Below are 17,732 nucleotides of genomic sequence, written 5' to 3' on the forward strand. Positions count from 1 at the left end.
AAACATCCTGATGGAATGCGATGCAGTCGCGAGAGGAAGACTTAGGATCCTAGGATCACCGAGATTAGAAAGTAGTCACATACACTCTCTGAAGCCGAGTACCATTTTGGATTTTCTCACAGAATTCGGCTTGGATGAGGTGTTGTAAAGAGAATGAGGGCACAATAGACCAATAGGTCGTAGTGCTTAACCTCACAACATCTATCTATCTACCGTAGCGTCTTGAGATTTTTTTTACCGACCAAGTGCTTTCATTTCCGGTTTAATGTTTTTATCATGGACTATACAACTATTTTGTTTAAGTTTCTGCTTTGCACAATTTAATAACAGAAGCAGCAAAATGAGTTCCCATCCAAATTTGCCAGTGTGTCACACATTAGGCTAAAAAATATTTGTAAGTAATCAAGAATCCAAAAACCAATCTCAATTATGATATTTTAAGACCCACTTGAAGAGCGGCAAGTTAACTTTTTAACTCACAGTTAACCTGATATAAGGGGTTAAACTCATACATTTTTGAAAAGTATTTTAATTAACTCTGAGCTAAAAAAAATAGCTTGCCGTTCTGCAGGTGGGCCTTAATCTCACAAGCTTTCATTTTAAAAATATTCAAAGTGGAAGAAAAATGAGGACTGTGGGGCGTTATAAACCCTAACTTCTGAAGCAAAGCAAAAAGTAAAACCAATATAGATCTCTCCTCACTTCATTCTTATATAATTAGAGCTCGAATACAAATACAGACTTTTAGTGCCTATTCATATCGTAAGCTTACCTAATTAAAAAGGCACTAACCTACAGATTTTTCGAAACTGCGTTTTTCGCAGATTCTGGTATGGCATATAGTGAATATAAAAATAATATATTTTTTGCTTCTACTGCAAAATTTTAAATTTGTTGGTTTGGGCCTTTGTGAATTAAGCTAAAGATATTTATTGTGGCGAATTTTAACATCACTAAGCGGTTATCAAATAAATGCACAACAACAAAAACATTAAAGCAAGCTACATAAACACATTAATCATCATTTACACACATATATAGAGGGCGAGGAAGAGATTACTCACGCACACACATGTGATCATCAGCAGAAGTAATTACTCACGCATATGGCTATAAGAGAAACATAAACTACAAATAGGTATACATGTATATAGCTAATAACCAAGCAAGGAATACAATTGTTCTGGAATACAGTTTCGCGAAATGACTAGACCTTAGGAGAAATGGATGAACGAGAAAACTGAGAGTATAAAAGCAGCGCAAGCTGAGGAATCAGAAATCAGGTTGATTTAAACACGCTATCAGTTGCAAAGTGAAGTTTAATTGTGAAGTATAAGTGTACTACTCCCAGCGTAGTCTAATAAATACCATTTTACGATACAGAATATTGGATTTATTTATTCGACAGTTCAGCGATTCGAACGTTAGTAGAAGTTGTCAAATTAGCGGAATTACCCTAAGTTCGTTACAGTATATACACAAGAATTGTACTTAATTTAATTCGTAAATATTTAATTTTTATGTCATAGTCCCGGACAAATCATCACAGATGGTCTAATTATGAAAAGTTGCAGAAGCCAACTTTACTTTTAAGTGTGATTTCAACCCCTCATGATGTGCTTACTATGAATTAAAGAAATAACTTGCCTTTCTGCATATGGGTATATGTGTACTTAATGTCAATAAGTGTTATCCTTTATATACCGCTACACCTAACTCGTTGTGTGACGCATTTTGTGTACTCTCTTTTTGTAATAAAGAAGTTTATGTATAAATGTAGGTATATAAAGATATTACCATACTCAGAACTTGTTCTCTTCGCGGTCAAATTACTTGTTAGCGGTCAAGTTATGACCACAGTCATCAATGACAAGTGAAAATTACCATGAATCTCCTAGCACAATACATTAACAAAAAATGACCTCAGTGACGCGCCTGACCGCCATAAGCCGATTAATTGACACTTTTCACGAACACATTTTTAATAAAACAACGGACGTACTACGCATTGCATACAGTTTGAATTGAGATATTGAGGTAGTAAGAACTAACGGATTTATTCAAAGTAGCGCTAGTTTCTAACACACATACATATTATTAATTGAAGCATGCAATTAGGCTCATAACATAAGTAAATATATTTGTAAGCAATTTCCACCCCACAGTTGATTTGACACAAAAAACATATAAAGAGTATATACATACATATATACATACATACATATGTACATATTTACGTTGATTTTTGTGATGATAACGAATAAAAAATTTAAACGCCTACACTAACTTGAATCGTGATGGAAATGCATATGAAAATATTAATATGAAAAGTGAATTTGTAGAAATAGTGCGAGAAAAAATTATGGCGCCTGATTTCACCATTTGATATAGGCAATGACATACAAGAAATAAGAAGAAAATGTGAGGGTAAAAAAAAAAATAAAAAAGCTTTAAACAAAGATACCTGAATATTTTATATTTTAAATATTGCAAAATAAAATGGTAATTACTTGTGTACTACGTTAGTAAATAAGTGTTAAAAAAAAAAACAAAAAAAACAATATTATGGTTACACGTGCGTCTAGCGTTCCTCACCTGAATAGTAGCGGTGGTAGTAGTCATGAAAGTGGTATTGGTACAGGATCTGGCTCTGGTTCCAGTTCTAGTGGTCGACGTAGTCGCGTACCGAATCCACGTACACGGCGCTCAGGAAAAGGTGCTATGCCTTCACAAGGGCGCAACACCGTCGGAGGCATGCCGCGCTCACGTAGCCTAACACATGGGATGCAACGAGGTAGTCCCCAGAAGGCCGCTAGCAGCTCTGGAGGTGTAAGCTCTAGAAATACACCAGTTTTTTTACGTTCCCGCGAGAATGAGTAAGTATAAAAATGTTTTTACAAACATTTCGTACACACTCACTAAATCGACTTTGAAACTACATTTTTTTTCATCACGATGCGCTATTTCAAACAATAAAAAATATACTACAAATGAAAACATACTGCCAGTATACCTACAAATACGTTTGTTAAACTGCAATGTTATGAGGGAGCAAAAAATTTTCCTGTCGTGCAATCGTTATCTCGTTTAAGAAATTTAACAAAAGGATAGAAAAAAATGGTCTTAATCTTCAAATCAATTTAAATGTAAAACTAATTTTTGTTTCCAGCAGGAAAACAAGCCAACAAACCCAATGGCAATGGCTGCAAAATAGAAGTGGTTATTTCTGCAGTACATGTCAACTAATTTTTGTTAAAATACAAGTTAGATTAACACCAGGTTGGTTTAGGTTGAACGACCGGTCTATAAAGACCTCACATAGACTGAATGTGTCCATAGTGTTATCAGAGTTTGTTTGACGACCAAACAGGAGAACCCCAATCAGCTGGTAGGACTTATGTTATAGAATAACTCCGTCCTCTTGACAAATACTAGAAGTTTTCTAAGACCTGGCTTAATAGCCTTGACCTGGTGAACGCAGAACGCAGCTCGCTCTTCCTACATCTACTGTTACTGACGAGGCCTAACTTATAAGCACGTGACGCCAGAAAGCAGTATCCAGTTGGGATGCCCATCGTGAGCCTTAAGTCTTCGCGCTTCTGTCCACGCCTTTCTTAATTTATGGATCATATGAAACTGCTGTCTCCTTTCAGTTTCTCTCAAACGGATTGATGCGTCTATCGTCGATTCAACGAGTGCTCCTCTGCGAACTCATCGTTACCTTTTATCCATTTATTACCGGGAACCCCGTTTAGATGCATGTTCCGGCCTGAGCGAAGTTTTTTCAATGCTTCTTTGCATTACAGAATACTTCTTGCTGAAGTATTGTGTGAGATTATTGCCTTAATCGCCACCTGACTATCAATATATATATTGACGCGAGTGCAGCTTAAGTACGCTTATTTCTGAATTTCTGCTGCTTTCTTCACGGCTGAAAGACGCTGCAGTAATCTGGAAGCCTATAGGGTCTACTTATTTCTGGATCAACACAGTAAACAACATACCCGACTCCTTCCATTAATATGGAACCATCCGTATACACGTGTATAGTATGTTCTGCCATTTCTGCACCCTGGAACTAACCACCCGACTCAATTGTGGCCCCAAGATCTGTTTCGAAGCTCAGGCACGGGAACATATGTTCCGTTTGCCCGATATTAGATGGCGCCATACTTCTATGGCTATAAGGCCTTCACTCAAGCTAACCCGAGGCCTTAAGGCTTGTTGCAGTTGCTAACGCAATGTTTTTGGCCGTTAGGTCTGCAGGCGGGATGTGTAGAATGGCCTGCAATTCTGTCGGGGTAGCTTTTAAGGCTTCCGTTATGCTAATCATTGATACTCTCAATTTTTTGGATATACGTCCTTTTATGTGTGGCTGTCCACCAAACAAGAACCCCATAGCAAATTATGGGTTTGACAATTGCCGTAGATACTTAATGAGAAAGTTTGGGTGATAGGCCTCACGTGCATCTCAGCATATCCTCTTGCATGTATACAGTACCGCGGAGGCTTTCTTCGCTCTCTCTTCCATCTAGAATTACTCCTAGATATTTTGTGCTACATTTTTCTTGTAGGGTTACCCCACCAAGCTTAGGCTTTCTCCAAATACGGACCTTATATTTCCTTGTAATGAATGCTAGATCGGTTTTTTTGACGGTTTGACTGGTTCACCTAAGCAATTGGTTGATAACCAGCGTCCACAGCATTGGTGATAAAACCGCACCCTGCGGCGTTCCTCTGTTTACAGATTTTGTTGCCTCGTATTGACCCCATTGCGACGTGATCATTCTGCAGATTAACATGGAGCTGGTCCAATTTGTCAAGGCCGGATGAACTTCTATCGAGTGGAGACTGTCCATGGTTGGTCATTTCGTGATATTGTTAAAAGCTCCGGCAATTCAGATAAACACCTGGTGCATATTCCTGGTGTTCTAGGTTTTCTCTATATTCATGACCACCTTATGCAATGCTATATCGACTGATTTGCCTTTGGTGTAAGCATGTTGTGCTGAAAAGAATAATTCCTCGTTCATATTTGATTTTAATATATATATGTCGGATCTGTCAATAAGTTTAGAGTATTGGGACATACTTTGATGAAGTGACGCGCACTGTTTCATAAAACACTTGTTGTAAGTTTACATACTAAAAATTAGTAGGCGAGAAAAACAATAATGAAAATATTGGGGTAGTAAAAAATATGAGGCAGAGTAAAATTATTATTGGTTGAAAGTGCGTGCGCGTCAATTCCTCTTAGTCTTTTGATAATGACTTCGCATCCTGCGCCATCAGAAGTGGGCAATGAGCCAGAAGAGTAAAATAGTGAAAATAGTGTATGGAAAAAATTATACGAACAACTAAATAAAGAGTTTGTTTCGCTGTAAAAACATTTGGTTCGACTTTCAGTCCAAATAGTGATGTGCAGCTACCGGAATTTGATCCAGATGGATTTAATGAAAGTGCACGAGCCTGGATAGCCACCGCAGATATGTGCATGGCAGAGAAGCCCTTAAAGGGTACATCTTTAATGTTGGAGATATTTTCGTTTCAAGATTCGACTTTTCGGAGACAAATGCTGCTTTCCTTATCAATTTAAGCAATAAAAAACCAGAAGAAGATGAGTGCCTTGCATCTTATGCAGCAACAATAATGACGTCATTATCGACCAAATGGAAAAATTTGTCCACGGAAGAGATAGCCATTTCAACAGTGCTGGCACATGTGGCTCAGTTCGACCCTCGTATTCACCGATTGGCTTTCACATCAAACGTGGGAACAAGAAAGCTTTTACAGCAAGAACTAAATTCGATGTCGTTTATCAAGAGGAAAATTTCAATAATGAGCAGTGGATGTGAACGAATTGATACCAAACGTCAGAAGCATTCCCCAGTTCCATTTGCTGTCAAATGTGTCATTTGTGGTAAACCAGGACACAAAGCGGTGATGTGCAAATATAAATTGGATAAAGCCACACAATTAACACCCAAGAAGGAATTACCAAACAGAAGTTCTTTTAATCCAAACAAGGCATCAGTCAAGTGTTATCGTTGTCAGGGTTTGGGGCATTACGTCTTCCGATGTCCAAATGCAACCGAAAATTTTAAAAACAAAACATCGGGCGGTATTGCTAATCGTAAAGTCGATTTTTGTGCTGTTAAGTCGCCATCAGGTATTTTACGAGAGTCAGGTGAGAAATACACTTTTTATTACGATTCTGGAGCGGAGTGTTCACTTATGAAAGAATCTATACGTTCAAAGTTTTGCGGTAAGCGTTTTAACAATGTTGTGAATATGTCAGGTATTGGTCACGCGAGTGTTACCAGTACATTGCAGATTTTAGCCACAATCGAAATAAATTCAATTGTGATGGAAATACTTTTTCACCTATGACCAGATGAACATTTGTCATACAATATCATGATAGGGCGTGAGATTTTAAACCAGGGCGTGTGCGTCAAAATGAGTTGTAAAGAATTAGTTTTTAGTAAAGTCGAAATTTCAGTAATTGTAAGAAGCAAATAAAAATCTTCAGTATTAAAGATCTTAATACTGATATTCCATTGCAATTTCAATCGAAATTGGTGAATAGACCGTTTGTAGACGGCCTTATAGACTAAGTTTTGAAGAACAGGGCATTGTTCGCGAAAAAATTTATGAACTATTAAGGGTGGGAGTAATTCGGCCCAGCTGCTCTCCTTTTGCTAGGCCCATTTTACTGGTCAAAAAGAAAGATGGTTCAGATCGCATGTGCGTAGATTATCGCCAATTAAATGATAATACTTTTCCTGATAGTTTTCCTTTGCCTTTAATATCAGACCAAATTAATAGACTTCATGGAAGCTATTATTTTAATACTTTGGATATGGTTAGCGGTTATCATCAAATACCGGTGCATTCAGATTCTGTAGAAAAAACGGCTTTCATAACACCAGAAGGTCACTGTGGGTACCTGGCCATGCCGTTTGGATTGCGAAACGCTCCAGCAGTCTTTCAACGGGCTGTTATGAAAGTTCTGGGGTAGCTAGTTCATTCTTATGTGGTAGTTTACATGGATGACATTTTGGTATTAGGAACAGAAGATGTTGAGGAAAGTATAAGAAGGATTGGCATTGTTTTACAAATACTTACTGACGCTGGATTTTCGCTTAATGTTAAGAAGTGTATATTTTTGAAGCGAAAGGTAGAATACCTTGGGTATGAAGTGAGTGATGGTCAAATTAGACCCAATCAAAAAACAAAAATAGAAGCCTTGGTAACTCTTCCTGCACCAAAAACGGTGACTCAACTACGTCAATTCATTGGTTTAGCTTCATATTTTCGGCAATTCGTTCCAAAATTTTCCCAAGTAATGTCGCCCTTATATGCTCTAACGAGTTTAAGTAAAGGAAATCGTATTTGGAGGACATCACATGAAAATATTAGACAAAAAATTATAGCAGTGTTAACCGATTCTCCTGTTCTTACTATATTTGATCCAAATTTTCCTTATCCTTATGCAGAGAAGTGACAAAAATCTTCATGTTGTGGCATATTTTAGTAAGAGCATCACACCTGTTGAAGCAAAGTACCATTCTTATGAACTGGAGACTCTCGCAGTTGTAAATGCTGTGAAGCACTTTAGGTATTTTTTATATGGTCGGAAGTTTATTGTAATTACAGATTGTAATTCCCTGAAATCAGCACGTAGCAAACTGGACTTGACACCTAGGGTACACAGATGGTGGGCATTTCTGCAGTCATTTAATTTTGATATTATAAATAGAGTAAATTGGGTAAATATGGACCACCCTTACCTTTTTCGTGAATAAAAACCTATATTCAAAACTATTCAATTCACTTTTTATTTTGAAGTTTTTCGAAAATATTGCGAATTCAGTATGCAATAAGAAATAAAAAAAAAAAAAAATAAATGTAAGGCGCGATAACCTCCGAAGAGATCTAAGGCCGAGCTTCTCTTCCAATTTGCGTCGTGCTCCTCTTGATTTTCCCTACAAATTGGCCGGACGGGACCTACATGTTTTATGCCGACTCCGAACGGCATCTGCAAAGCAGATGAGTTTTCACTGAGAGCTTTTCATGGCAGAAATACACCCGGAGTGCTTGCCAAACACTGCCGAGGGGCGACCCCGCTTAGAAAAATTTTCTTCTAATTGAAAAATCTTATTTCTAAAATTTTGATGTTGCTTTGCCTGGGAGTTGAACCCAGGGCGTACGGTGTGATAGGCGGAGCACGTTACCATCACACCACGGTGGCCGCCGATAAGAATAATGCAATAAGAAATAGTCAATAAAATAAAATATATAAAAGTTATTATTAAAAAACGTAAGGTACTTCAATTTTAGCCATAGCAAAAATGTGCGGATAATATAGACCATCCCGTATTCAATATGGACTACGGTGGTCCATATTAAAATGAGTTTAGGAGCAGCAAAATTCGCAAATGAAATATTCCTTTTCGTTTGCTGAAAAAAGTTCATGTGCCACATTGCGTATACAACAAATTGTATCCACGTTTCTCCTCCTTGTCATCCGAAAATAAATATAAACAATAGATACATTTGACATCTTCTTGGTTGGATCTGTCAGGGCTAAGATCTGGTGAATCAGTCAAGATTAAATTGTCGCTTTCTGATGAAGAGGTTTCTTCCACATGTTGGGCTTTCTTCTGAAAAATACGTTTAAAGTAGATAAACATTCTTTCAGTTCAAATTTTCCTACACATAAGTACCATGCTTATTAAAGTCTTTCGCTTTTTATTGTATTTTGCAGATTTTGGCCTTCCCTTCGTGATATGTTTTTCGCCATTAATTTTGTTTAAAGATTCTTCCACTTTGAGCTTTCATGTACGCTCGACCAAATAATTCAACAATGTCATATTGAGTCAATGCTTTTGCATGATTTATAATCCAACACCTGATTTCCTCGGTCAAATATTTTTCAAAGGGGTTGAATTTGGTGGCTTGAGTGGGGAGGAATGGCGCGCGTATTTTTTTCCAGCTAGCTCTATGATTTCAGTGCTTCTTGTGTGACTTGCATGGCCATCTAAAGGTTTAACTACTGAAAGGAAGTGCTTGAACCATTTGGTGAATAAATTAGTTTGAACCCATCCAGAGGGATGATTAGCATGCATGGATCCAGGAGGTGCTCCTTTCATTAGAAGTGGATTGTCTTTTTTCGGGGAAAAATGAACATGGGTTGTATGAAATATTCACCTGCATTCATACATAAAATGCTGTAATCAAAGATCCTCTTTCAGCTAAAGCAAGGGTACGAATTTGCTTCCTGCCTTTCAGAGCCAAGTTCATCAACATTATAAATATTATTGGGGGAAAATGTATATGTTTCCATCTCCCTTTGGAGAAGATCAAAGAAAATTGCAATATTTTCTGTAGAAAAACCCTTTGCTCGAGCTACAGATGTACTGGTTGGTTGACGGAACGATAAAGACGAGTGGCGTCTAAAAACAAACGCAACCAATATTTTCCTGCTGTTTCCTTCGCTATAGAAAAAGGGTTTGGTAAATTGTTTTTTAGCGCCACTTGAAAAGCTAGTGATTTTATGTCATTACTCGTTAGACCGAACAATTTCGCCTCCTTCCTAGCTTAGCTGCCACAACTTTATCAATAGGTCGTCCATGATCAGCAAATAAATGGCGCAATGGGGTTTTAGGTACATTATATTCCTCAGACGCCTTCAGGAACCCCATCTTCCTCATTTCTACAGCCGAGATTGCCCTAGTCATATTCTTCTTGCTCCACGACTGTCGTTTTTTGGAATCTTGAGTCGGATTTGACGTCATTTTAATCCTTCAAACGAAAAGAAATAACGTTACTCGTATTAAATAAAAAGTTGTCAAATATGGCCTACTGGTCCATATTATCAATATCGTAATGGGCCATATTGTCCGCAGTAAGTAATTTTCCAAACTTTTATATTTTTCTACAGATTACGAGTTGTTCATTAAAATTTAATTCCACTTCCAGAAATATATATTTATTCACTACACTTTTAACACGATAACACATATTTTTCAATTAAAATTAAAGAGATAAAAACTTACGAAAATGCACTAAAAAAGTCTTAAGTTATCACAAAAAAAAATATTTTCTAATGTATCGCGCACATCTGCGTCACTACACTGATTAAACAATACTGAGTGGCGCTATGACGAAAAATGTACGAAATGAAGCTGCAACGTGGCTTCTTGGACTTGCGGTTCAGAGTATATTAATGTGGGACATAATATACGCATAGGCCATATTTACCGAACTTACTCTAGGAATGGCGATCGTATGGCCCACGTTGATTTTTTTTTCAAGAAACCCACAACGTACTTTAAACAATGACGTAGATAAAGTTGAAAGAAAAGAAGTTAACATTGCGGATATTTCCGGAAACTGGGTAATTGCTGAACAGCATCGCGATGAGGAAATTCAGAAAATAGTTTCTGATTTAAAAAATGGAAAACTTAGCGGCAATTTATCCAAAACTTATGAGCTGCGGTCAGGTGTGCTACATCGCACTATACAACGCAACGGCAGAACGAAGTGTTTGCCAATCCTTCCTCGCACCCTAAGATGGTCGGTTATAAATTGCGTTCATGAATCTTTAATTCATCTAGGATGGGAAAAGACTCGCCAAACTTTATGATATGTACTGGTTTGAGAACATGGCAAAGTATGTCAAAAAATTTATAGACACCTGTATTACATGTAAAGTTTTTAAATCTCATTCTGGTAAAGTTCAGGCAGAGCTACATTCCATTCCAAAGATCTCGACTCCGTGGCACACAGTGCATATTGATGCAACCGGTAAGCTTAGCGGTAAGTGTGACCAAAAGGAATATGTATTTGTGTTAATAGACGCATTCACAAAATTTGTAATTCTGCACCATATCTTACATATTGACTGAAAGAATAGTATTCAGGCAGTAAAATTCAGTTTATCACTTTTTGGTGCTCCTAAACGCATATTTGCTGATAAGGGTAGGTGTTTTTCTACTTCTGAGTTTCGAGATTTTTGCAAAATAATGGCACTGAATTGCATCTTATTGCTACTGGCAGCTCGCATGCGAATGGTCAGGTAGAACGAATAATGAGTACTCTTAAGAATATGTTTACTGCTGTAGAGACAAGCAAGGGTTGTTCGTGGCAAGATGCCCTTCCCGATGTACAGTTGGCTTTAAATTGTAGGGTTAGCAAAGCGACTAAATTCAGCCCTCTGGAATTATTGATAGGAAAGGTTGCAAGACCACTTGAACTGATTCGTTTTGATGAAACCGAATTGAACATTGACATCTATAATGTGAGGCAAAATGCCTTATGCAAAATATTGACAAAAATGCTAAATACAATAAAAGGAGGTTTGATAAAAATAAAGCTCCGGTAAATAGGTTCTCAGTAGGAGATTTTGTTTTGCTGCAAAATGAAGAACGCAACCAGACAAAGCTTGATCCTAAATATAAAGGACCTTACTTATAAGTATGCACATGATCGTTTGCGTAGAATGCCTGATGGTACTATATTTATAGGTGGCGAAGATGAAGAAACTGAAAGCAATGGCATAGAAATGTAAGAACACAATTTGCGAAAATTGAACATATTCAAGTTATCTATTTAGTTTATTTTTAACGAAAAATTAAGTTTAACCACTGGTGTAAGTGGTGGATAATGAAATGTAACCACTGGTGTAAGTGGTGGAGAATGAAATTGTGACCACTGGTGTAAGTGGTAAGGTTGGAGATATTACCACTGGTGTAAGTGGTGTAGAATGAAATTGTGCCCACTGGTGTAAGTGGAGGAAAATGATAACGTGGCTTAGCGGAGCGATATTTGTAATGAATTTAAATTTGTTTATGTTGAAAGAAAATTGTAGTTCTATTATAAAATGAGTAAAAGAAAAACTGAAGGTAAGATTTTGAGTCAGTAATGGCCGAGTGGGAGACTCTTTGAAGTATATCACACGGGGACGTGTGACTTGTCAGTATGGCCGTGTCGGATCTGTCAATAAGTTTAGAGTATTGGGACATACTTTGATGAAGTGACGCGCACTGTTTCATAAAACACTTGTAAGTTTACATACTAAAAATTAGTAGGCGAGAAAAACAATAATGAAAATATTGGGGTAGTAAAAAATATGAGGCAGAGTAAAATTATTATTGGTTGAAAGTGCGTGCGCGTCAATTCCTCTTAGACTTTTGATAATGACTTCGCATCCTGCGTCATTTACATATCTATTAATCTCGCTAACGCCAACTATTATACTAACAAGTAAGGGTGTCTAAGTTCGAGTTTAACCGAACATTATATACTCAGCGTAAGCTTCAATTGTACAGTTCATTTGCCCATTTAAAAAAAAATTTCTTCCAATTTCCTCTTACAATAAAATTTGGTAAGTGAAATATCATTGATACAAATCTATTTTTCGCTAAGATATAGCTTATTATTCTAGTCTACGACCCTTTTAAACTTATTTTATATCTAAGTTGCCGTGGTCTTTAACCGATCTCGTCCATTTTTACTAGAAATATTTTCTGCTATAAGGAAAATATGTTTGAAATGAAAATTGCCTAGTCATAAAGCCAATTTTCAAAAGTTTGAATTTTTTCCTACTTCTTGTTATAATTCCACTTGGGAAGAGAAATATCATTGATATAAAGTCCAAAAATATAGCTTATTTTATTAGTCCACGACCCCTTTAAAAATCTTTAATATAAAAGTGGGAGTGGTCCTTAACCGGTTTCGTTAATTTTTCTTCGAAGCATTCCTTAAGGCAAGCTCCCTGCCGAATTAAGTTATTTAAAAAATTTAAATTTGAGAAATATATTAAATTGTATCAAAACGACTGAGAAATGTTTTCTTGGCAATCGTTGTCTAATATGACTGTAACTTATGCAGTTTTCAAGCGATTGCAAGCTATTTTATATTTGTCATATAACCGAGAACGCTAAGCTAAGAACGTTGTTGTTAGTGTGGCGATCAATGGCTAGCACCAAATCGCCTCAAGCTGATGGCGCCGGCTGTGCATCAAAATCAGCGCAAATTTGTCAGATATGGTCAATTATTGGCCAAGAATACATATGTTATTAGCGTCATGCCCAATGTTAGCCACATCACATTCATCCACGACGCTCTGCGACAAGTCGCTTTTTTGTACTGCTATTTAGGGATTTCCTTTCGTGGATGCTTCATGGCCCATGCCCTTTTGAAATATGCAGCACATTGCAAACATATTAAAAGTTTCAAGCTGCAAAAGAAGAATCAGATTGTCACATCAACTAGCGCAGTTTGGACAATTTTGAATTTGTTTTTCCAGAGTAGCAGTATCTTCAGCTTTGGCTCTGAACATAAACATGCTCGCTTTTTGGCAGTGGAAAAATTATTTACAGTTTCATTCTAATTTCGAAATGCATGAAAAAGAACGAATTATTTATTACAATATACAGACAAAATTATTATTTTAAGTGCAGCAAAATCCGAATGCAATTTTTTTTTTTCAAAAATTAATCGAATCAAATTTTGCCGCCCTAGGCGCTAGCCTGTGTTGTCTATATGGTAAATCCGCAACTGAGCATTTCTCAGGATATGCTACGTCTTGTTGCAGAGCGGAGCAAATAGCAGAATAAAGACTACTAACGAAATATTACTTGGAGCTGATGTAGCCTTGCGATGCTGTGATTTTTGTACTTGTGGTTTTAATTGTCGGCCTTTGAGTTGTTTCTATAGATTCTTTTTTGTGGTTATTGTTATTCACTTCTGTTCCCACGTGGCATTGCACTCCCACCAGCTTAAGAACTAGTCCTGTGAGGATTTTTTGAAATAAGACGAACATACTAAACTTAACGTCTAACCCATTCTGCTGAGCTTTTTTGTTTTTATGCTCGAATCAATACAGTTAAAAAACCGTTTTTTCTGAATTGTAGCCATTTGAAGTGGTCATAAGCCCAGTTGGCCTACGGTAGAAAGCTTTCTGAAAAGTTATGAAAATTCCGTAAGAAACTACCTGTTCTTTGTACAGATACCAGGAAAATAAGTCAGATAGGCATCACAGGAATCGTCATTGATTTCGTTGGGGCTAAAAGAGTAAAGTGAATTAATTTCGTCATGATAAAACCGTTTTAAAGTTACTGTTGTAGAAATATGTAATTTCTCACTGTAATCAATACCAGCTGGTATGAAAACATACAGTTGTATGCACTATGAAGGTATATAAATAGATACGACATTCTTTACTTTTCGAACTCAATAATTTAGGATATTTACACATGTGTAAGTAACAACAGGACAATACCCAGAAAAAACTGGCATAAGCGGTTGGAAGTAATAAGGAATACTAGTTTCACTCCTGAAAGATAAACCTTAGGTTAGGTTAGGTTGAGGTGGCTGCCCGAGAGCACACTTAGGCCAGTGATATTATGCCCGTTGTGATACCACGAAAATACACCATCACCTTTCCTCTACGAAGCATTTTGAGGACCTGATAAAAGATACCAAGTCCTTGACGTCATACTCCACAACCTGGCGCAGATTATCTAGAAATGGAGTACCCAGAAAGCGCTGCCGTGCTCCGCTTAGTGCCGGGCAGTTGCAGATGAGGTGAATCACCGTTTCCTCCTACTCATCCCCTTTACAACTCCTGCAGCATCGACGATAAGGCGCTCCTAAACTTTCTGGATGCTTACCTATAAGGCAATGACCAGTTAGTACCCCCACAAGTGTGGTAATTGTGTCCCTACTTAGGTTGTACACGTGGCGGGATCTTTTAGGATCCCATTTTGCCCAGGTTTCCTTCGATATTCGACGCTCCGTTGCCTCCCGTTTGTGGCCATCTTTCGTCGGTTGCCTTACAATGAGGTAAACAATTACATCATACGCCTTATTTTTGGCCTATTTAAGCTATAAAAAAAGCTTTATCTCTCAGGTAAATAAAAAGCAAGCAAGAAAGTCTAAGTTCTAGTTCTACTTGTATTGATTAGGGAATCAATATGGGAGGGTTATTATTTCAAAAATCCACTTAGACTTGGGTCCTAGAATGTGTTTATGCAATATAGGTGTCATACGAAAAGCATTAGCGACGACATAGTGCCGGGCAATTACAATTGAAAAGATGGTTGGTGTCATATCGCACGGAGGACATACTTACGTATGTCGGAGTTGTTTCTGGATAAGTAAGAGCTTAACCTGTGTCTGTATCCAGAACGAAGTTGGGCCAGGGTGACTCGCGTCTCCCTTGGTAGTGTGCTTTCTTCTTCTGAAAGAGTAGGATAGGATATTGTATGTTAATAACAGGGTTAAAGGGGGCGAGTCCTGGCAAGAGCGTTTACCGATTCTGTGTGGATTTCTCTTAAGGCCTCCTTATGCTTGTTTGGATAAAACGGCTGTGTTGGAAGGTGTCGGATTCCGTCATAGTGTTTATGGAGATGTCCCCTTAACCACCGTGGAGGTGGGACTAGATAAAGTAGTTGTTTGCTAGGTTTGTGACAGTTTAGCAGAAACTGCCTGTTCAGCATTACGCCGTGCTCTTTAATGTTGAGCTCTTTGGCCTCACTATGTAGGTGGTGATCGGGAGGCATCCCGGGGCAGTTCTGATTGCAGCATTTTGACAGGCCTGCAGCCTTTTCCAGTATGTGTGTTTAAGACCAGGCTACCAAACTGGTGGCGCGTAGCACATGAGCGGCCAGAAAATTGCTTTGTACGCGGTAAGCAATGTTTCTTTATCTTCTCTGACTGACAATCGGTAGCGTGACATCGTTGATGTGAACGTCCAATATTTGCGTGAGTCGTCGGCATAAGAAATGAGTGTAACTCCTTCTGGTGGGGTAGAGAGTTTTGATATGTAGAAATTAAACAGATTTGGTTATGGGACACGACCCTGTGGTACCCCCTATTTTATTTTCCTTGGCTTTGAGATTTCGTTAATAAATTGAACCGACCATTCAGATAATTTGTGATCCATCTTTTTATACAAGAAGGAAGGTATGAGACTTCTATGTATTGGAGTAGTGATCGGGTGTGCATTACCCTAACGTAGGGGACAGTCGGACTTGTCGGGAAACTGAAATAAAGCAGCTATACATAACTATCTCATGACTATAATGGCGGACAAAACATTTTGGACTGAAAATAAAACCATTTACGTATTTCAATTTAAAATTGGCCTAATTTCATTTAAAAATATCGTTTTGGCTTAAGGAAGGCTATTGTAATCAATGTTTCGAACAGAGATCTGCAAATTTTGACATATATTCTCAAAACTGTATCTAGCTTCACGTTCAGTTTTAGCATAAAACAGTATAGCGCCCTCTAGAAAAATTTAAATTAAAGTCCCAAAGGATTGTATAATTTCCAAACATGAGCTAGGCAATGATAATCTCTCAGACGGATTATGATTTCGAAGGCACCTCCGACCGAATAGTTATTTACTAACGTTTTATGGTGTTTCTTAGGTGATTCGCTTAGTCTCTTATAGGCTATGTAGCTCAGTAGCACGACGTCGAGCTAGTGCTTGCACTGTAAACTTTTGTATAAAATTAAGATTAAAATGGGGTTAAATTCCTGTTGAAATAATTTTTAGGTTTAAAATTCCCCTTTTTTGTACGTATTCATGTTGAAAATAAAAAAATGGATGATATTACTATAAAAAAACGTGCAATATTTTGATTTACACCGCAAAAGTACATAGTTTTACGCAAGGAAAGTGCAAAAGTATACATGCTTTGTAATTTCACACAGCAATGTGTAAACTTCGGTCACTTATTATCGTATTTTACTTCAGGTAATTGTAAATTTTCATTTCCTGTGAAATCGTCGGGTTTGTCGCCTCGTCGTGGAAAAAAGTGAATAAGCTTTAAAATATCTATATATTAATACGCTAACAAAATTTCCATACAATCAATTGACAGGCTGTTTCGCATACTTAGCATACGTAAAATCATATAAAAGTTATAAGAATCGATTCGTATTGATCAGCCGCAGTGCATAGGCCTATTTTTGTTAACAAATATTACTCTATTTGTTTATAATTAATAGAAAAAGTTTTTTGTAAATTCGAACAATTCATACAAATATCGTAAGTTATTTTCGTGAACAAGCGCGCCATCTTTGGGAACAATTATCTAAGTTTTCTAATGCGAATTTCAAAGACCTAAACCTTTATGCACAAGGGCGCCGTCTTTGGGAACAATTGTCTAACTTTTCTAATGTGAATTTCAAATTTTATGTATAGTCGCTAAATTCGAAAGCACAAATGTTTCACCTACATACAAATATGGTTCCCCATTGTAGCCGCTGACCTATAATAGTCTTTACCAAAATCCTAAAAAATTGTTCCAAAATAATTTGTAGCGTACCAAAAAATCTTAAATAGAATTAATTTTTGACCGGCCCATTTTTTGTGGCAAATTTCACTTAAACGTAAATACATAAGTCTTTATTTAACAGATTCTTTGTTTTTTATTTTAGTTGTTTTCAAAAAAACATGAAATCACAAATAATGAGTTAACTTTAGTTGAAACTAACTAATTTATTTATAACAATTAATGGCAAATTTGCCGAAAATGTTTTTGCATTTGCAGATTTAATCCTCATTTTAGATAAAGTACGTCTTATACTGAACGAAAAAAAAAAGTTACAAAAATATAACATTAAATTTTTTATATTGCGTTTTATGCTAATTTATTTTAGTTCTTATTTTATTTTATTATATATTCTCTTATTTCAAATTGGTTTATTAT

General features: G+C 37.0%; 1 protein-coding gene across 3 annotated transcripts in view; it reads left to right on the forward strand.

Moving 5' to 3' along the window:
- Positions 1-2,033: 2,033 nt before the first annotated feature.
- Positions 2,034-17,732, forward strand: part of Klp54D (Kinesin-like protein at 54D) — a 147,199-nt gene continuing 131,500 nt past the window's right edge. Inside the window, exons 1-2 of one of the 3 annotated variants that reach the window (XM_067772828.1) lie at positions 2,052-2,143; positions 2,343-2,876. In XM_067772828.1, coding sequence (XP_067628929.1) covers positions 2,566-2,876 — 311 coding nt within the window. In that variant the 5' untranslated portion in view covers positions 2,052-2,143; positions 2,343-2,565. Of the gene's footprint in view, positions 2,877-17,732 lie in introns of all 3 variants that reach the window. The other 2 variants (XM_067772825.1, XM_067772829.1) reach the window with 2 other exon arrangements.

The sequence above is a fragment of the Eurosta solidaginis genome, chromosome 3, assembly GCF_040869045.1.
Source record: "Eurosta solidaginis isolate ZX-2024a chromosome 3, ASM4086904v1, whole genome shotgun sequence".
In the NCBI taxonomy this organism is placed as follows: Eukaryota; Metazoa; Arthropoda; class Insecta; order Diptera; family Tephritidae; genus Eurosta; species Eurosta solidaginis.